Below are 22,060 nucleotides of genomic sequence, written 5' to 3' on the forward strand. Positions count from 1 at the left end.
AATATTAAATAAAAAATAGAGAATGACTTTAAAATATGGGTATTCATGGGTGTGAGTTGATCCACAAATCCGTTGATTCAAACAAAATGAATTCATAAGTTATTCAAATCCATTTATTTACGGATATACCTAATCCATAACCATCTGTATAGTTTTGGTTCGAGGATCGGGTTTGAATTTTGTAATCCACGGATCTGTTGATCCAATCCATTGATATAGTTTTAGTTATTTCTTATTATTTTTATTATTATTTTAAATAAAAATATAAAATTAACATCTCATTAATAACCATAATTTTTTTTAAAAAAAATATTCTTCATCAATAATACTACTAATCTAACGAGTTTACGTAAATTTAAGATTAAAGGTCGTTTCTTATTTTCTTTTGTATCATCTTCAATTTATATATTTATACAAATAATGTGTCATGTTGAATTTTATACTATTATCAAATGTTATGCCGTGTTGATGAATTTTGTTAGATATTATACAATATTTTAACTGAATTTGAGTGATATAAATGAATATGACGTATTGAGTTGTGTTTATTTTTTTTAAATTGACAAAAAAAATTATAAAAATATATATTTTTTATTTGAAACACAACCCGCGATCTCAACTCAACCAAAAAATGAACGGATCGGTTTTGATAATGAAATTGCGGATTGACAGACGAACTCAACCCATTAAAATTTGAACGGGTTGGGTAACGAATTAGGCCAAATTTGATCCAACCTAACCTGTGTAAACCCCTATCTAAAACTTTTGTCACATTAACTCAATTGTCAGTCGAACCATACATGAACTAATTTATTAACAATGTAATGAAAATATCTAACTAGACAACATGCGAATCACTCATTCTATGTAGGATTGGGATGCAAACGAATATCCATGGGAAGATAATATAATATGTGTGATATTATGATATATGTTTCCACCCCGTTAGATAAACATGATATCTGAATCCGCTTCATATTCGCGTGGGTATCCGATAAACGGGTAATCTTCGGATTTTAAGATACTCGTAGATATTTACAGATATTCATAAATGACGAATAATATTTTCTTTTTCTTAAACTTTTTTTAATAAAAAATTCTACGACACAAAAAGTTATTATCACATACTTTATATTTATATAATTCTTCACTCTCAATTTAACAATAAAATTTCACATATTAATTTTTTTTTATTATCAAAATATAATATTATTAAAAGATGGTATTCATATATTTTATTTTTAACCAAAGCAAATAAAAAACATTGTGATTGTGATTTATGGTGGAAGAGTGGACAACGAAGGAGTAGGAAAGAAAACATAAGTTGGACTGAGAAATGATAATACTGATTGGTTAGACGGTGAAATTATTTAAGATCTAGAGTATAAAAGAAACTTAAATGTGAAATGACCACGTGGAATGTAAAAGATTTTTCTCAAAGAAATGTTTTTTAAAAAACGAGAAGATTCATTTTTTTAAATATCTAAGTTTAAAAAAAAAAACTCAAATAACCAACATTTCAATTTTTTTTGGATCAAAGTAACCATGTTTCAAATGATTTTTTATCACATAGAGGAAGTGCAACAACACTCTAATGTGGTCTTAGGCGTCATTGCCTCTGGCTCATGCTGTAGTGTCATGTCAATGGCAATGACGCATGCATGCAGGCTGTAAGACCCCAATTTTGTCCCTAAGATCCCTCATGGCATCATAGCATTGCATTGCATAGCCTCAAGGATCTTTGAGCATCTTGGCTTCTTTTCCCTTTGGGTAGGGATCTCTTGTGAGTGGTCCTGATCACCAAGCATGCTTGCATTATATATCATTGCTTTTATCATTTTTGTTTACTAACCAAAAGTACAAAAATATGTCATTAACATTTGTTACTTGCAGCTTAAGCAATCACAGGTCAAGCAACTTCAAAAGCATCCTTTGTGCAAGAGTTGAGATATTTTTCTTGAGATAAGAACCACATGATCATTCTAAGGAGCTCATATGAGCTAGGACTTCATTTTGAAGCAAGTTCCCCAAGTGGTAAAGGCTCAAATTCATCAAGGCATTTTCAGGTCATCTGAGGACCAGAAAGTCAACTGTGTAGTCAACTGAGGACTTTGAGATTGGGGAGATGATTGAAATACCTCATTCATGTTCAAACAAAGTCCATTTGTCATTTCAAACATTCATATTGAAGATTTTGAAGTCATATCAAAAGTTTCCAAAATTGGAAAATGACCTGTAATTTCAAGTTTCCAAAAATGGCAAGTTTTTGGTCCACATTCAACTTTATTTTCCAACCTCAAAGAAGCTTCAAATGAATTTTTGGTGAATATGAAAGTTGTATATATTTCTCTCCTCTTTTCAAAAAATCCAAGATCATGTCCATCTGATGATTGGTTAAGAGGTTATGGCCAATTTATTACAAAGTATGCATGGAAGTTCAACATGGCATAACTTTTGCTACAAAACTCCAAATTGGTCCACTCTTTTTGCAACATGCTCCTTGTGACCAATACTTTCCAAATGAATCATTGCCTTGCATGGAAGAAGCTCACATGACCATTTGTTTATGCATGTGCTTTTTGGAGGGAAAATTCATAATTTGAATTTGGTGGATCATGCAAGCCTAATACCAATCCAATGTTGATTATGGGATGATTTTAAGTGGAATTGAACCTTGCATGGGCACTGTTCACGTGCACATGACCACATGCTAAGCACACTTGCCAATTTTGCAATTCACCTTATTTCTCACTAATCCTAATTAACCATTGCTTAATTGTGATTTGAGTGTGATTAACAGGTCATATATAAGCTAAATCATAACTGTTTTTGAAGGGAGAACAATTCTAGATCTGAAAAATTTCATTTCCCTCTCAATTTTCTCTCTCTTCAATTTTCAAATTTCTTCATCCAATTCCACAAAATTCTTGCATAATCATGTTTATCATGCATCATTGATGAAGAATCATCATCTGGTTTGAAGAATACAGTGCAGATTCGAGCTACACAAGCACATGAACATGAACATGGAAGCTTCAATTTGAGCGGGATCTAGGTGTTTCCAATTGCCAATTCGTGCATAAAGCTTCAGTAGAGGATTGAGGAAGAAGATTTGGAGCTGGAGGAGGCTTGAGAACACGAAATCAACACACTGCATCTCAAGTAAGTTGAAATTCGATCTTCACCATTTGTTGTTTCATGTACATGATTAGATAGATCGTGCTTTGCTGAGAATTCTGATAGCTTTAGATCTTGATTTGGCTGGATAATGAGATAGATATGTTGATTTCAAGTTTTGATGTTCATAATGTTTTCCTTCGATCTGCTCGATTCATGGAGTTTTAGGCTTAGTGAGCATGATATTTGAATTCCTCGTTGCAAGACCGTTCCAATGATATAAGATATGTTAATTTCTGGAAATTTTGTTCATGAGCCTCCGCCTGTACCACCGGAGAAGACGGTTGAAACCGCCGTCCTCCGCCGCCTGCAAATATGCTAGGGTTTGTGTCTCCAAACGCTGCGTTTTGAGCGCCTTGAACCTTGCAAGCGCGCGTTCGATCCTGGCGTGCGTATGCTTTGGATTTAATTGTTGAATATTCGCTTGAACCGTCCACACATCAGTTCGATTCCTTCGCCATGCATTTTTTAAATTCCAGTTTGATTTCGCCTTCGACCTAGCGCGCGCCTGTTCGAACCTGGCTCCATGCATGTTGATTTTACTTCATTTCATTTTCCATTATTTCATTTTATTTCATATTATTTCATTTTATTTCATTTTATTCATTCAACTTCCAAAAATCATAAAAAATATTAAACATGTCCAAATTAATCCAAACTTTTTTTCACATGCTTGTGTTGATGCCTATTATTTTTTGATGTTAATCTCATGATTTTTGTGCTGCTGGATTTTTTATTGTGCTTATTTGTTTGAACATGATGCCAATTTGCTATGTTGTGCTAATTGCTTTGTGAAATGCTCATGGTTTATCCAATTGCCTTGAAATTTGACATGCCTGATCATAACATGTGACATGATTTTTTGGCTTTTTGTTTGGCATTTTTATCATTTGATCTCACCGTTTTGGACACATAGACATGTAGTGTGACATTTGGTGTAACATTTTGTGCATTGCATTTGTGCATTTTCTTTCATGCACCAATTGAGCTCTTCTAGATTTAATTTTTGGTATGATGCTTGTTCATAACATGTTAAACTCATATAAAAAATTTCATGATCATTGGACACGTTTCTGTTTTAATTTGGATTTTCTATTTTTGATGTCCAACTTTGATCACATTGCTTGCCTTTGCTTTACTTTGATCATTTGATGGCTTTGCCTTATTAACTGGTTTTGGTCCTTTTGAGGACTCTTTCTTGTTTGATTGAATGTGCTTCATGTGAAATATTGACTTCTGTTTTGGTCATTTGACTTGCTTTTGAGCTTGGTCTTTGCACTTGTGCTTTGTATGCATACTAATTGTGCTTTGTGTTTCAGGTTTGAGCATTTGACACTAATGGTTGGCCTCATTATTTGAGATACAAGTTGCTTTGATTACTAACTATTGTTGTGTTATAGGTCCATTGATGTGATGAACTCACTTGAGTGCTTGCACTTGTGACTTGCATTGTGTACATATTGGATAGTTCCATTGTGTTGTCTGTTGGTTTTCTGAATACAATATTAACTGTTTGGCTTTTTGTACAGGTACATTAGTCGCTTTTAGCTCTTGCTTGAGCTTTGCTTTGGAGTGTGGTTGGTACACCACTTAGGTAGCCACTCTCTTTCTCCATGTAGTCTGGAAGTCCTGCCACCTTTTTGGCAGGCATTTGGCTGAAGTCCTCCTTAAGAGGCTCTGATTGTGTATGTTTATATTTGTGCCAAAGACCTCCTTGTTGAGGCATGTTACTTGTTAAGTCCTCCTAAGTGAAGAGGCAATTGACAGATAGAAGGGATTAACAATCAATCCCCTGTTAATCAGTGAGTCGTTCATTATGCTCGCACTACGTGCCGATGCTCTTGAACAAGTACCTAAGATCTTTGTATAGAGTCAGTCAAGTGGAATAGGGTCCCTCATTATGGATCCCCACACCTTCTTTGATTCAAGCTCACCCAGGTCAGGGTTAAGAGCATGAGGTCTAATCCTCATTTCCATTTCATCAGCTTCACCCTAACTCTCAATGTTAGTGGTTAAGAGCTTCAGAACACCCCTACAGTTTTGGCTTGTTTGTCGAGGTTGATATGACCCCTCTTGACTAAAGCCCAACCATTTGTCTGAGCCTCTTGTTTGTATATAGAGTGTGATGATTGCATTTTGTGTATTTGAATTTGTTGCTTGTTTGTTTTAGGAGTTAGATGTAAGACCATCTATTAGCTTTCTGTTTCCTATTTGTTTGAGGAGTTAGATGTAAGACCATCTATTGGCTTTCTGTTTCCTATTTTGTTGTTTGGAGTTGGATGTAAGTCCATTGATTGGCAGTCTGTTTCCTCTTATTGTGGTTCTTTCATGAGCCTTGTTGATTGCTTTTATCTTGTGTTGCCTATTCTAAAGGATGGTACTTACTTGGATCATCTATATATGATCTCAAGAGAGGAACTCCTAATGCGGTTTTGTTCCTCATTCCCCCACCTTTTTGTTTCCTTATACCTCCACCTTCATGTTAACCCAAACCAGAAAACTTTTGTGCAAACATTTGACTTGTTTTCAAAACTAGAAACCTAAGCCTTAGGCTTTTGATTTTCAAACTCTCTTTTCACTAATACTCATTGTAAATGAACTCTAATTCATACTTTGACCTCATTTTGTGAATACTCCTAATTGGTAAATTCAACTCACTTCAAATGTGTCTTTTTGTGGTTTCAATAACCATGTTCTTAATCAAATTTTCATAACCTTTTGCTATTAGGTTTGAGTTATCTTTGTGGTAGATATAATACTCACCCTTGTCCTTAGTGATCGAATTGTAAGCCTTCCATGCTTATTATAGGGTTAACCCCTCACTAGCATGTCAAAGCTATTCTCACATGGCGGACTTGTGGTTTTTCAGGTCGAGTTTTCTCCCTTTGATAACAAAAGACCTTAAGGCTTTTGGACCAATCAATCCACTCACTGTTTTCGAAATCTTTTAGCCGAACTACGAGGTTTTGATCCTTATCTTTCATGAGAGGGTACGTAGGCAATGGGTTCATCCATCCAAACACAAAATGTAAATAAACTTGTATATTCTTGTCTCATCTCTTCAATCATGTTTGCACAAAATAATTTCATAAACAAATAACCTTTGCAACAAGTTGTGAAAAGGGCTCCCTAGGAGTACCTAGGATGTTGTGGGTGCCTAACACCTTCCCATGACATAACCGACCCCCTTACCCAGATCTCTGACCCTCTTTTACTAGTTTTGTTTGTAAAACTTTTTAGGTTTTTGTTCGCTTTCTAACCATTCCTTTGGATAAATAGAAGTGCGGTGGCGACTCGACTTTGTATGATTTACCTTGGATCTAGTTAATATTTCCAATGGTAACGAATACACCGCTACAGAAAAGAACACTATTTTCAATAGGAAATTAAATGGTTATATAAAATAAATTACATATCAAAAGCATTACTAAAAGTAGATATAATAATTATGTTGTGGAGCTGGCTCCAACATTGGGATAGTTTGTACCATTGTGTCCGGGCTAACGTATGTACTACATAATCTTACCATTTTATTCGCCGTATCCATTACGGTTCGAATACGCGTGCTATTAGGGTGACCCTTTTTCTTTCTTCGCATATTTTGGTTGTGTCAAACTATGCCCCTCGATATGTAGGCCAATAATACTCTTTTACTACCATCAGAAAGCTATTGTTGTACATATTGCATATATTTATGACTTTGTAAACAAAAGATAGTAAGTTGGAAGGGTTCTGGAGAGCATGTGAACATGGCGCTATGACATGGGTGCAAGGAATACAGGAGGATTGAAACTTTCCACAATCGCACCAACCTCTATCTAGTTCGATCCAATAAAATCCCCTTGGCCTCCCCTCATTATGGTCCATTGTCTCCTCTACACTGAACCAACCTCTACGACAGTCAACCATTATAACCACACACATGTTAGCTTTGCCAATTTCCTCTTTAATAAATTTCATAAATTTTTTACTGAACAACTGCCCCGATTGTAACACTAAATTCCATTTTGAACCTCTAGTCTCGAACAACGACCCTAACCTAAAATAGGTTGCTCTCACCAACATGATTATCAGTAGGTTTTTAATGCCTTTGATGACAAAGTTCATTGGTTCCACAAGATTTGTTGTCACGTAGCCCCATCGTTGACCATTGTCGAATGCCTTAATCCACTTCTCCACTGGAATATTGTCGATCCACCTTAACACATCTTCATTTTTCAATCTGATATCTTCGCAGTAGTGTTGGAACGAGGGTTCTGTTAATGTATACCCTGCATTCACAACTTTTTCCCTAAGCATATTGTGTTTGATCTCCTGCATGAAGTTTTGAGCGATAATCTCTAATGCAGTAGACATGTGTAAAATGATGATCTTGCCAACCGTTATCAATGTTATTGTATGCACTTTCAACAAATGGATGTCTGTCTAAAATCAAACATAGGTTAGGTTGTGCAACAACATGTAATAAGAGATTCTTGATAAAGAAACCCCATCCACTAGCAGTCTCCCCTTCAACCAGAGCGAAGACAATTGGAAAAATATTATTGTTGCCATCTTGTGCCACTGTCATGAGTAACGCTCCTTTATATTTTCTGTACAACCAGGTTCCATAAATTTGAATAATAGGTTTGCAGAATGAAAAATATTTGATGCATAGTTCATACGCCCAAAAGATTCGATGGGATATTCTATTTCCACTAACACAAGTTCTGTCAGGGGTAAATACCGACAATGCCTCCAAAATTGCAACAATTCCCAGAGCATAATGTTTAAGTTCCATCAAATATTTTGGAAGTTCTTTGTACGAATCCTCCCAATTTCCATATACTCTTTCAACAACCTTAGTCCTTGCCATCCACGCCTTCCTGTATGAGGGAGTATAACTGTATCGTGTAACGATATGGGAGATTATTGTACTCACCTTCAATGACGGATCCTTGCTAATGATAGGAAATATTTTATCGCATATTATTTGTGAGCTTAGTTTACGATGATCATGCATAAGATTGGTGATAATGCAAGTGTAAGGTGGATCTATAAAACCTATCTCTCAAGAATCACTCCTCTTCCGATAAGATGCTTTCAGTTGGAACATGCAGAGCACATTATGACACATAATGACGTACCTCGTCGCATTAGTTTGATCGACGGTATAATCAACTAAGATTTTCATGTGAAACTTTTTTATAGCTCTCACACAGTCTTCTTTTGTGTGAATCATGTCTCCCACTTTTAAAGCTCCCTCCGTCTACATATACGAATTGTAAAAGATATATGAGGATGATTCGTCTCCACCCAAGTTCAAGTTTGTCATGTGCTTAGGCGGATAATACACATGGCTCAAAGGTAATGACTTTTGCTCATGGTCTAAATATTCATCATTTACCATATGATAAACCAATATCTCATCTACTTCTTCTTCATCTTAACATCATTGACTTCGGCTTGTTTGTCATCGTCAATTCTGCAAAAAACTTGTGACGAATCAACGATCTGATATAATTGGTAGAAAGATGGAGCTCGAGACACACACATTTCATCTTTCTTTTGGTGAATATACTATCACACTAGAGGACGTGTACATGTTGTTGGTTCTACCTATCAAAGATAAGGCTATTAATGTCCGAGTTAACCAATACAACGCAGTATGCGAGCAACTTTTGGGTGCCGCTTTGTTTGAAGACACGACAAAAGGCCAAGGTATTAATATAAAGTACCTTAAACAATATTATACAAATATGATATTAATCAAAGATTCTACCGAGAATGAAAAAATAATTAAACTCGGTGTTATATTATGATACTATTTGATAACTTTTTATTTTCTGAAACTACTGTCGCTACCAGGATTTCACGATAATGAAATGAAACCGGGACTAAAGAGATGCCTAAGGGAGGCAAAATCAGAAGATTCTCCACCAAATTTATTTAGTTTACCTCTATCGGAGAGGAGAGGGGAAATAGTCGATAAAACCCTCAAAATATACACGCACGGGAAACGCTAAAAGAGAATAAGGAATCAGTCTCACAACCGAGATTTGGGTTCGGAAGCCGGTTACGCAAGGGGAAAGTATTAAAACCCCTCACGTCCATGGTACTCCATGGGAACCATTTGTGTTGTTTTACATACATGAGATTTATGTATCATTATTTTATTTTCAGAAGAATGTGTGTGAAAGAGGGGGTGTTTTTGTTATTATAGTGCTCGCCAATGTATCACTCATTCGGGGATGAGGAATCAGAGCTCCGTAGTTCGGAGTAGAAAATATTTGTGTGTTGGTTAATTTTACCTTTGAGAAAAGGGTTTTCAGGATGATGCCCTAAGGCACAAAAATGAGTTTGATCAGTTGTATTGTTTTTTTTTACCTTGAATAAGGGTTTTATGAAAGAATGTTTGTGATTATATTGTACTAAAGTCAATGGGAGAAAGTGATTATTCTAGACAATAAGCCAAGTGTCTTGCGTCCAAAATAATCAGAGTAAGGGTAGGAATGCTCCATTCTTACTCATTCTCCACCACTTAAGGCTCGTGGCGCACAATAACAATCGTGATTATTAAGTGTTTTGAATTTGATTATGAAAATGCCACTTGACGTTGAATCAAGAGTTTGTTTATTTAATTATGAAATTTGGCTTATGCAACATGAATGAACAGTAACCAACAAAAAATTAAAGGGTCTCATTGTAAGGTAGCCCAAGAGAAAATATTTTGTGTGCAAAAGTGACCTAAGCTAAACAAAGGATAATGGTCTTACAAACATGTCCCCCTAAGGTGGTGCCATGATGCCATTCTTACAATATGCATGTAAGTTACAAATAAAATCCAACATTTAAAAAGTATCACAAAGATAAGGAAAATGCCTCCAAGCAAGGGTCCTAAAATGAAATCCTCTAAGTCCAAGTTGATTAAGAGTGGAATGAATATTTTTGATCTTATCATTTTATCATGTTTTTGTTGTTTTTAATGTATGATGACAATAAAATAAATAACAAGTAAATAAACATGTGTCGCACCTCGAAAAATGGGGATACGACTTTAAGCGAAGCGCGATCGCACGCTCGCAATGATGGACTGAACAGAGTCGCCACCGAACTTTATTTATTCCTAAAAAGGAAAGGGGAAATATCGATAAAACCTCTAAAAGAAAGGATAAGATATGGTCATCGCAACCAATATCAGGGTTCGGGAGTCGATTACGCGAGGGGAAGGTATTAGCACCCCTCACGTCCGTTGTACTCAACGGGAACCATTAGGTTAGTTGTGTGCGTTAGTGTTAGTTGAAATATTAGACTTTTCGAATTATTAGGTGGGAAAGAAAGAAAGGATGAGAAGAGAATGTTTTTGGATTTTTGACGAAGGACTAAACCTAAGTTTTTTATTAGTGGGCCTGACAAGATTTACGAATCCTGCTCCTACATATCACAAAAGAGAAATCAAGGCTTACGTAGTTCTGGGTATAAAAATGTTTGTTTGTTGGTCGATTTTAGCGAAGGCTATATTGTATTAATTGACGAAAACATTGTCTTACCCAAAACAGATGAGGAGAAGTGGACGCACACCACACATCGAACGAATTTATAAATCTACATTCAGAAAAGCGCCACTTATCTCGACTCAACAATCGTGGCCGAAACATTGTTTTGTATCACTTAAGACAATATATCTTTCATTTATGAAAAAGGTTCTTTGATTAGTCGCACGGTGGCGAAAAAGAGTTTGATTGGTTGAATGTATTTTGAGTGATGGCGAGAACTTGGATGAGCGAGATATCCATCTCGAATCCTAGTCTCAGGAGCGCACGGTATACACCATGTTCCATTTCCATCTTTATTGAAAAAATGTTTGATGAAAATTAAGTGTTTTGAGGTTTGATTGAGAAAAGGGGTTTGAAGAAATAACATTGACAATTTTAGTCGATGACGAGAGCTAAGATAGGCAAGGCATCCACCTTGAATCTTAATCTCAGGAGTGCACGGTATACACCATGTTCCATTTCCATCTTTATTGAAAAAAAGTATTAAGGTAGGAATCAAGTGTTTTCGAGTTTGAAAGACGAGTACTTATGACTTGCAAGCTCTTACAGCTTGGGTCTAACGCTCAGGACTACGTCTGGACATTCCACCCAGGCAGTCTGTTTCTTTCCAATATTGTTGAGAAAATGATTCGAATATTTACGAATGATTTAGAGGGAAGACGAATATTTATGGCTTGCAAGCTCTTACAGCTTGAGCCTAATATTCGAGATTATAACTGGATATTCCATCCAGGATAATCTTTTTCTTCACGTTTTAGAAAAGGGTTTGAATATTATGTTTGATTTGTGAAATGATCTTGAGATGATTCACATTATTTTTGGAATGTATTTTGAAATTGAGGAAAGTTGAAATTGATTTTGAAATCGAATGAAATTTGAGTATGATTATTTACACGTTGTAAAAGTGTGGATATGGGTACTAATAACCTAACTAAATTAGTTAACACACAAAAATCGACTAATCGAATAAAAAAAATATCGGAAATTCAACCATTAATTAAATCTAAAAGGTAAACATTTAAAGATACAAACAACTAAATATCGATCAAATTAAATTGATAAAAATTTAAAATAAAATAAATAGTAGAAGTTATATACAAAATTAAATAAAATAGTAAGCATAACAAATAGAAACATGAAGATTTGCTATCCCCAAGTATTGAACCCACTCCACTAAAGACAATGAAACTACTGCCTCTCCACTAGACCACTTATGATTAGTTATTATTTACAATAACAACTTGGATATATAAACCAGAACAGATTGAAATTAAAATTAAAAAATAAAACAAAAATAAGATAGTCTGTTGGACTACCAATTAAACAGTGGAAGAATCCAAGAAAATAAACCCTAGTCGCCTGGCTGTTGGGTTCCCAAAGGATTATGGATTGGGAACACCAAAAAATAATACATTAATATACACTTTTTTAATAAAACAGAGGAAGACTAAAAGTGTTAATTAATTTTTTATAGTTTAAACATTCGTTTCTTAAAATAAGTAAAACCAGAAAATGAGAGGAACAGTAACAGAACTCTCAATCGTCCTCACTCTCAATCTTTCACGCCTCTCAATCGCGCCTCTCTTTCACTCCCGCTCACTCAATCGCTCGTCCTCAACCTTCACTCTCTCAATCGCTCATCCTCAACCTTCGCTCATCACTCCGTCCCTCAATCACTCATCACCTCTCAGTTACTCTCCCAATCGCTCATCATCTCTCAGTTGCTCTCTCACAATCGCTCACGACACTACCCAAGAAATGCCCAAATCTATGGTTTCAAAAGAGAATCGAGTAAAAATCCCACCTTCGGCGGTGACGACGGCGACGGTGAAGCTTAAATCTTCCTTCTTCGCCTCTTCAATCCAGGTTTTTTTTGATTTTGGGATTAGGGTTTTTCCTCTGATTTTTCCGTGCTCCTCTTCTCAATCTCACCTTCCCTTTTATATCCAGTAGATTAGGGTTTCGGGTTGGCCTATGCAGATCAAAACAAGTATCTCTGCGAAATCCTTTTGGTGCTCAGAATCGGATTATCTTGTTTGATGCTAGATTCAGAAATGGTAATGTGAACAACGTACCTTCTTCCTCTACTTTGTCTCAATTCCATTTTGGGATATTTTTGAATTTCTAACGCCTTGCTGTTGCTATGTTTTTATTGCAGTGAACTTGGTGAAAACATGAGTAATTTCGGTTCTTACATGGCTTTGGTTTCAAACTCAGTTTTCGATGGCTTGTGCATCCAGCATGGTTTGACTTCTGCAATTTGATGTATCATAATGACCTTGTAGAATACACTCATCATTCTGGTTTTGGTTTGTAGCATTGTAGCTCTGATGTTTATTCCAAAAGCTTGGGTTTGAATCATGCTTACATTCCAGGTTTGATCATGTATATTACTGTTGCAGGTTCTTGGATCTTATATATGTTGCAAGTCAAGTACTTGGACTTGTAGCAGGTTTGAGGATCATGGTGGTTATACTTTTGTAACATGTTTCCACTGCAGGTTTTGGCTCAAATGAGGCTTGGTGATTGTTGTCTACTGCAGGGTCTAAGACAAATGAAATGGTGGTGTTATCATGCAGTAATCGGGACCTTCTTCAACTGTTGCTCCTAGCTTTCTAAGTTCAGTGCAGATTGCTATCATTCTTTCTGTCTCTTTAACTCTCCAACTTGCCACGTCTCTAATAGCAGTGGGACCATTAGAAAATAGAGCAACAACAGCAAGTGTCATCGTAACATCTGGCATCTTGTTCATATTGACATCAATGCCTTGTAACACTTTCCGACCAGAAGAATCTCGTGGAGGCCCGGTAACTGTGACGCTGTTTTCTGTCCATGTAGCTTTAGCTCCCATCTTTTCAAAAACTTCAGCAAATTTTACATCTCCCTGTAAACTGCTCGTCCCGCAACCTATAACCGTGATAGTTCCAACGGTAACCGCTGCACCGACTAGGAAGTAACTGGCGCTAGAAGCATCACCTTCAACGAAAGCATTTCCGGGAGACTTATACTTTTGACCTCCGTGGACCAAATATCTTTCCCAATTATCACTGTGTTCGACAGAGACTCCAAAGCGCTCCATCAGCTTTAAAGTCATTTCAACGTACGGAACAGAAATCAGTTTATCAATTACCTCAATCTCAACGTCGCCAAGAGCCAACGATGCTGCCATAAGCAAAACAGTTAGGTACTGACTGCTAATAAATCCGGACAGTTTCACCTTTCCCCATGGAAGTCCTCCCTTCCCAATTATACGAACGGGTGGACAATTTGTGCCAAGAAAACAATCAACATCAGCACCAAGTTGCTTGATACCGGAAACCAAATCTCCAATTGGTCTTTCTCTCATTCGGGGAACTCCATCAAGTATGTATCTTGTATTTCCACCTGCAGCAACCAAGGCTGCCGTCAAAGGACGCATTGCCGTACCGACATTTCCAAGGAATAAATTAACTTCATCTTTAGATTCTCTATCGGTGGGAAACAATCCCCCACTGCCTTCCACAACTGCTTGTTTGGTTGTTTTGTCGTCTCTGTTAGTGTATATTCATATCAAAATTTATGCATGTTATTGAAGTGGTTGGAAGGTTTTGTTTTGTGTAGGTTTTTGGTAAGTTAGAAAATGTTTCTCAGTTGTGTGAGGTCAGAATGAAGGTCCTTTGAAGGCTTGTTGGTTAATAAGGAATGTTGGCTTGTTAATGTTGAAATTCTATGGACTTAATGTTGCTCTGTTACGATTGTGGTAGGATGGATGTTATCATGGAGCTATTGTGGTTTGGAATATGATCATAGGCCGTGTGATTTGGATTGTAATTTTTATAGTCTGAAATTGAAAAATGAATGTATGGTATTAATGAATGGATGAAAATTTGGTTGAAACTTTATTTGATTTGAATTTGGTTAAATGGTATGTAATTTTGAAATATAATGAATTTGTGATTGTAATTTGAACTTGGTTGAAGTGTTTGTAAAATGTAATAAGAATGGTGAGACCTTGGTTTATGAAATGGGTGTTTGGTTATAAAATGGATATGGATTTTTAGAAATAATCCAAGACTAATCTAAATGTCAATTAAAAATCAAAAAACCAATAAAAACCAATTAAAATCAAATTAATCTATAATTTGTTAAAACTACTTTGATATCAAATTCTAACATTTATTTGGAAATTAAAAATCAATTAGAGTTTGAATCATTAGTAAAAACACAATTAAGATTAAATTGAAATTTGGAATTAGACTTAATTTGAAATTAAAATCAAATTGAAAATTAAAAAGTCAAATAATTAGAATCCATTTTATAATCAAAAAACACCATGATCAAAAAGCCTAGATAATGACCAATGTTTATCGAAAAATATGGATTTGGGAATGGACGGTTGCCTTGGGTCATGAATGTATGCAAATGAACTTTAGGCCACGTGCCAAATAAAAAATGAAAAAATGAAAAAAATTCAGGACCAAAATCGGGGTATGACAGTTGCCCCTATTTAAGCGTCTTCAACTAGAGAATATGAAGCAGGACACCCTTCATATGATCATAGTGGGAGATGGTTAAATACTAAGAAGACCCGGATTTTGATCCTGAATCCTTATGACATGATATGATATGATATGATACGACATGATATGATATGATATGATATGATATGATATGATATGATATGATATGATATGATATGATATGATATGACATGATATGTGCTGATGCGAGATTCTCTTTTTTTGTAATTTTTATCTGCTAGGGATATGGTGAACCCTTAACAGGAGATGCTACTAGGCGGACCAATCTGTAGGGAATGCTGATGACCCACAGGGAGACAAACAAATGGTAAAAAACAATTTTGCTGGGGAAAACAATCCTGCTTGGAGAGTCAGACACACACCGGGGAGTAATCTAAGTGAAAGTTGATAGACAATACTTAGAATACAAGAGATCTCGGTAGTAAGTTCACATATGACTTACTAAACCCGAATAAGGAAAAAAATGCTACAACAGGTTCATATATGACATGGCAATACTGGAATAGAACACAACAACAGGTTCATATATGACCTAACAATGCTGGGGAATATCAAGAAGTTATGACAGCAGGTTCAGATATGACCTAACAAACTCAGAAAAATTCAAGAAGAGTGTATCAACAGGTTCATATATGACCTGGTAATACTGGAATGAAAGCTCAAGAGCAGGTTCATATATGACCTGACAACACTGAAACAATCGTAGAGAAAGACTCTTCAGAGCAGGTTTATATATGACCTGACACTGGAATAAAGCTCAACAACAGGTTCATATATGACCTGACAATGGAATAAAGTTCAATAACAGGTTCATGTATGACCTGAATAGCACTGAACAACAGGTTCATATATGACCTGACACTGCAATAAAGTTCAACAACAGGTTCATATATGACCTGAATAGCACTGAACAAACAGGTTCATATATGACCTGATAATGGAATAAAGTTCAACAACATGTTCATATATGACCTGAATGGCACTGAACAACAAGTTCATATATGACCTGACAATGGAATAAAGTTCAACAACAGGTTCATATATGACCTGAATGGCTTGAACAACAGGTTCATATATGACCTGACAATGGAATAAAGTTCAACAACAGGTTCATATATGACCTGAATGGCTTGAACAACAGGTTCATATATGACCTGACAATGGAATAAAGTTCAACAACAGGTTCATATATGACCTGAATGGCTTGAACAACAGGTTCATATATGACCTGACAATGGAATAAAGTTCAACAACAGGTTCATATATGACCTGAATGGCATTGAACAACAGGTTCATATATGACCTGACAATGGAATAAAGTTCAACAACAGGTTCATATATGACCTGAATGGCTTGAACAACAGGTTCATGTATGACCTGATAACGGAATAAAGTTCAACAACAATTGGACTTGAAAATGACTGCGAAAACCGGATGTTGGTTCAAGGGTACCAAAGACAAACTGGAATCAGAGGTCAAAGGACATAGGATCAACAACAAGACCTAGGTCAATGCACAATGAGCACGAAGTACATTTCGGCTATGCATGATTTGAATGCATGATATATGAATGATCATGATTATAAGAATGCTGACACTTGGCAGACTGGGAGTTTGTAGGGACTGTTTACAGAGATTCTGATTTCTCAACACCAATAACTCATACCCATACAATTAACAGGCGCGTCCAGAGGAGAATCTATCATGATTGACAATTATAAATAACCAAAGGTCCATTCTTCTAGAGGATTAATAAGTTATATTCCATGGGGACTTTTGTTGGTGATCCAGGAATATTTATGCAACCTTGAGGCTTTCGGGGAAACAAATGATTTTCCTTTGATTTTCACATATATCAAAGTAATTTTGTTCTTTTTACTAAATTTCAAATTCTTTTTCAAGTTTCAAAATTTCATTATTAACAAATAAATGAGACTTTGCATAACAAAGAAAAGCATAGACGAACACAACTAACAATGCTTGGGAAAACTTGTATTTTATTCAAGAATGGTAGCACACAAATGGCGTAGCTCCATGGAATATTACAATTTGGAAAATGGCAATAAGGAAAGGTTTACGTTGAATTCAGTGACCACTAACATCCTTAATAGATATGATTCCCCCAAAACCTTGCTCCTAAGGGGAGTGACTGGATTAATCTTCCGCCTCAGATTCTTCGGTGTTAATCAGTAACAACTGATGCAGTTTATGCCTTGTGCCCCTAACTTTTGCCTGGATCGCCCTTTTGGGTTTTCAATCCACCGGGACGTTCCTTTTTGCTTAAGTCGCCTTTTCAGGTTTTCAACTTAGTGAGCTACCATTTTTTATTCATCCCTAACTTTTGCCTGGACCGCCCTTTCAGGTTTTCAGTCCACCGGGATACCCTTTTTTTTGCCTAAATCGCCCTTTCAGGTTTTCGATTTAGCGGGTTTTTGTTAGGCATAGTATTTTTTAACTGCATCAGAGTTCACGGGGTGTGAGAGCTCTTCATCATCCATAGTTGTGAGAATCAAGGAACCTCCGGAGAAAGCTTTCTTCACAACATATGGGCCTTCATAATTGGGAGTCCATTTCCCACGTGAGTCTTTGTGTATTGGCAAGATCTTCTTAAGCACGAGGTCTCCTTCTCTGAATTCCCGAACACGTACTTTCTTGTCAAAAGCCCTTTTAAGCCGTTTTTGGTATAACTGTCAATGGCACAAAGAAGTCATTCGCTTCTCATCTATGAGATTTAACTGATCAAATCTATTTTGAATCCACGCGGCCTCTTCTAGCTTGGTTTCTATCAAGATTCTCATTGAAGGTATCTCCACTTCAATTGGGAGAACTGCTTCCATCCCATATACCAAAGAGAACGGGGTTGCCCCTGTTGAAGTGCGGATGGAAGTCCGGTATCCATGCAGTGTGAAGGGTAGCATTTCATGCTAATCCTTATAGGTTTTCACCATTTTTTGCAGGATTTTCTTGATGTTTTTATTAGCGGCTTCAACAGCGCCATTCATCTTTGGACGATATGGTGAATAGTTATGATGCTCAATCTTGAAGCTCTCGCATAATTCTTTCATGGTTTTATTGTTCAGATTCGTCCCATTATCTGTGATGATCCGGCTTGGAATTCCATAACGGCAAATGATCTCTTTCTTGAGGAACCGTGCAACCACTTGTTTTGTCACATTAGCATAAGAGGCGGCTTCTACCCATTTGGTAAAATAATCAATAACAACCAGGATGAAGCGGTGACCATCGGAAGCTTTAGGCTCGATGACGCCAATCATGTCGATGCCCCACATTGAGAAAGGCCAAGGTGACGTCAAAACGTTTAGTAGGGTCGGAGGCACGTGTACCTTGTCGGCATAGATTTGGCATTTATGACACTTTCTAGCATAATTGAAGCAGTCGGATTCCATGGTCAACCAATAATAACCAGCTCTCAAAATCTTCTTGGCCATGGCATGCCCATTGGCATGAGTTCCAAAGGACCCTTCATGAATCTCATTGATCAACAGGTCCGCTTCACGTCCATCCACGCATCTGAGCAGAATCATATCGTGATTTCTCTTGTATAACACACCATTGCTTAAGAAGAATTTAGATGCTAACTTCCTCAATGTTTTCTTGTCAATGGTTGTTGCATCCGTTGGATATTCTTGATTTTGCAAAAAGCATTTGATGTCGTGAAACCAGGGTTTACCATCGGCTTCCTCTTCAACTAACTGGCAGTAGGCAGGCTCAACTTTCCGCTCGATCTGAATGAGAGGTGCTTCATTATGGAATCTAACTTGGTACATTGAAGCCAACATAGCCAAAGCATCAGCAATTTGATTCTCAGTTCTCGGGATATGACGAAAAGTGATTTCATCAAAGTATTTTATTAGTTCTATGACATAGGCACGATATGGGATCAACTTTGCATCACGGGTTTCCCATTCGCCCTTTACTTGGTATATCACCAAGGCTGAGTCTCCACATACTTCAAGGATTTTGATTCTGAGATCAATTGCTGCTTCAATGCCTAGGATGCACGCCTCATATTCTGCTATATTATTTGTGCAATCAAAACACAACATTGCTATGAAAGGAGTGTATCCACCATTCGGATTCAACAGGACAGCTCCTACGCCATGCCCCATGTAATTGGATGAACCGTCGAACATGAACTTCCACCGATATCCGGGTTCAGGTCCTTCATCAAGTCCTGGGATTTCACAATCTTTAACTACCATAATGTCTTCATCAGGGAAGTCAAACTTCAACGGCTGGTAGTCTTCAACGGGCTGGTTTGCCAAGTAATCAGACAACACGCTTCCTTTGATGGCTTTCTGAGATACATATTGGATGTCATACTCAGATAGTAACATCTGCCAACGGGCGAGTCTTCCAGTCAAAGCAGGCTTTTCAAAGATATATTTTATTAGATCCATTTTTGAGATCAACAAAGTAGTGTGGCAAATCATGTATTGTCTTAGACGACGAGCGGCCCATGCTAAAGCACAACAAGTTTTCTCCAAAAGTGAATATCGGGTTTCACAATCGGTATATCTCTTACTTAGATAATAGATGGCATGCTCCTTTCGACCGGTTTCGTCATGTTGTCCCAACACACATCCCATTGACTTTTGAAGCACAGTTAAGTACATAAAGAGTGGTTTCCCCTGAACAGGTGGAATTAGAATAGGGGGCTCTTGCAGGTATTGTCCGATTTTCTCAAAAGCCATTTGGAAGTCAGAGTTCCATTCAACTGCTTGATCTTTTCTGAGCAACTTGAATATAGGTTCACACGTAGCAGTCATATGAGATATAAACCTGGAGATATAGTTCAAACGTCCCAGGAATCCTCTAACTTCTTTCTCTGTACGTGGAGCAGGCATTTCTTGTATTGCCCTAACCTTGTCCGGATCTACCTCAATTCCTCGTTGACTAACAATGAAACCAAGCAACTTTCCAGATCGGACACCGAAGGTGCATTTAGCAGGATTCAGCCGTAGTCGAAATTTCTGAAGACGCTCGAATAGCTTTTGCAAGTGGTCTATATGATCCTCTTCACTTTGGGATTTTGCAATCATATCATCCACATAAACCTCAATTTCCTTATGCATCATGTCATGGAAAAGAGTGACCATTGCTCTTTGGTAAGTTGCCCCAACATTTTTGAGACCGAATGGCATTACCTTGTAGCAAAATGTTCCCCAAGGGGTGATGAATGTGGTCTTTTCCATGTCTTCTGGATCCATCTTAATTTGATTATAACCCGAGAATCCGTCCATAAAGGAGAAGACTGCGAACTTAGCAGTGTTGTCTACCAGAGTGTCAATATGTGGCAAGGGAAAATCGTCCTTTGGACTAGCTTTGTTTAGATCCCTGTAATCAACACACATCCTGACCTTGCCATCTTTTTTGGGTACATGTACAATGTTGGCTACCCATTGAGGGTACTTTGCAACTGCTAGAAAACCGGCATCAAATTGATGTTTCACCTCGTCACAAATCTTCAGAGCCATGTCGGGTCTTGCTCTTCGGAGCTTCTGCTTTACTGGCGGGCAATCTGGCTGTAGCGGTAGCTTGTGGACAACAATATCAGTGTCTAAACCTGGCATATCCTGATACGACCAAGCAAATACATCTACATACTCTTGTAGCAACTTGATCAATCTTTCTTTGATGCTTGCCCCAAGTGTAGTCCCAACTTTGACCTCTTTCTTGTCTTCTTCAGTGCCAAGGTTGATTGTTTCCATTGGTTCTTGATGCGGCTGAAGGGCCTTTGACTCGTGCTCGAGCATCCTTTCTAATTCTTTAGGGAAATCACAATCTTCCTCACTCTCCTCTTCTGCTTGGGAGATGGGGAGTTCAAAGTTATAGGAAGTAGTGGGGTCATCGAATTCAACTGGTTTATTGATTATTCTGCATGTTTTGTAATGATGGCCTTTTTTAGAAAAATGAAAATAAAAAGCAAAAGAAATAAAAATATTTTTGTAGTTTTTTGAAAGGATTGCCATTTTAAGGAAAGAAAAACAAATAAATGAACGACAAGAATTTGAACAAAATGCTCTTTATTTGTCATATTGATTTTTGAAATTTAAAAGGGCCCCTACAAATGATCCATTAGCCTTGGGCAAAGCTAAGGATTTTCAAAAACACAAAGGAAAACACAATTACTTTGACACAGGAAAAACTTATGGAATCTCAACTGCTTCCCAATTTGTTAGGGCTGCTTCACACCGGTATATCAGGTTTGATGTTTCTTCATCTTCAGTGTCATCTTCAACTGCACCAACCTGATCTCCATGGATAAATCCTGTGCTCAAGAATACTTCTTGTATGCTCCGCACACGGTCCTTTGCAGGGACCAGGGCTCCTCCATTAGCAGAAGGCTTGTACCCCAAACCAAAATGATCATTTTTCTCACTGACGTTGATGACTTGCCCCCAACCTGCAGGGCCTCCACTTTTAACGGCTGATCTTGCACTCTTCAAAGAAGCGAACGACAAACTGGTTTTCTCAATAGGATCCTTAACCTCTTCAAGTGTGGAATTGGATATTTCAAGTGCTTGAAAAGAGGTTTCTAAGGCATCCTCATCAGCCTCAACATAACGGAAAGAGGAGAGTTGACTGATGATAAAATCTTCTTCACCCGAGACAATAACGAGCTTGTCATTGACAACAAACTTCATCTTTTGATGCATAGTAGAAGTTACTGCCCCAGCAGCATGTATCCATGGGCGTCCCAAAAGGCAGCTGTAAGCTGGATTTATGTCCATGACTTGGAAAGTGATGGGGAATACATGCGGTCCGATCTGTATTGGTAGCTCTACCTCCTTAACTACTGTCCTT

The 22,060-nt window shown here is 37.2% G+C and overlaps 1 protein-coding gene across 1 annotated transcript; it reads right to left on the bottom strand.

Annotated features, from left to right (window-relative positions):
- Positions 1 to 13,257: 13,257 nt before the first annotated feature.
- On the bottom strand, positions 13,258 to 14,236 carry LOC127121939 (3-phosphoshikimate 1-carboxyvinyltransferase 2-like). The gene has a single exon (XM_051052363.1). It carries the CDS (start codon positions 14,128 to 14,130, stop codon positions 13,258 to 13,260), a length of 873 nt encoding a protein of 290 aa, XP_050908320.1. The 5' UTR covers positions 14,131 to 14,236.
- Positions 14,237 to 22,060: the final 7,824 nt, after the last annotated feature.

The sequence above is a fragment of the Lathyrus oleraceus genome, chromosome 2 (genome assembly GCF_024323335.1).
Source record: "Lathyrus oleraceus cultivar Zhongwan6 chromosome 2, CAAS_Psat_ZW6_1.0, whole genome shotgun sequence".
NCBI classification, from domain to species: domain Eukaryota; kingdom Viridiplantae; phylum Streptophyta; class Magnoliopsida; order Fabales; family Fabaceae; genus Lathyrus; species Lathyrus oleraceus.

What these genes read in the sequence shown, in the direction of transcription:
- LOC127121939 (XM_051052363.1), bottom strand. Translation starts at nt 14,130, where the DNA reads ATGCGTCCTTTGACGGCAGCCTTGGTTGCTGCAGGTGGAAATACAAGA.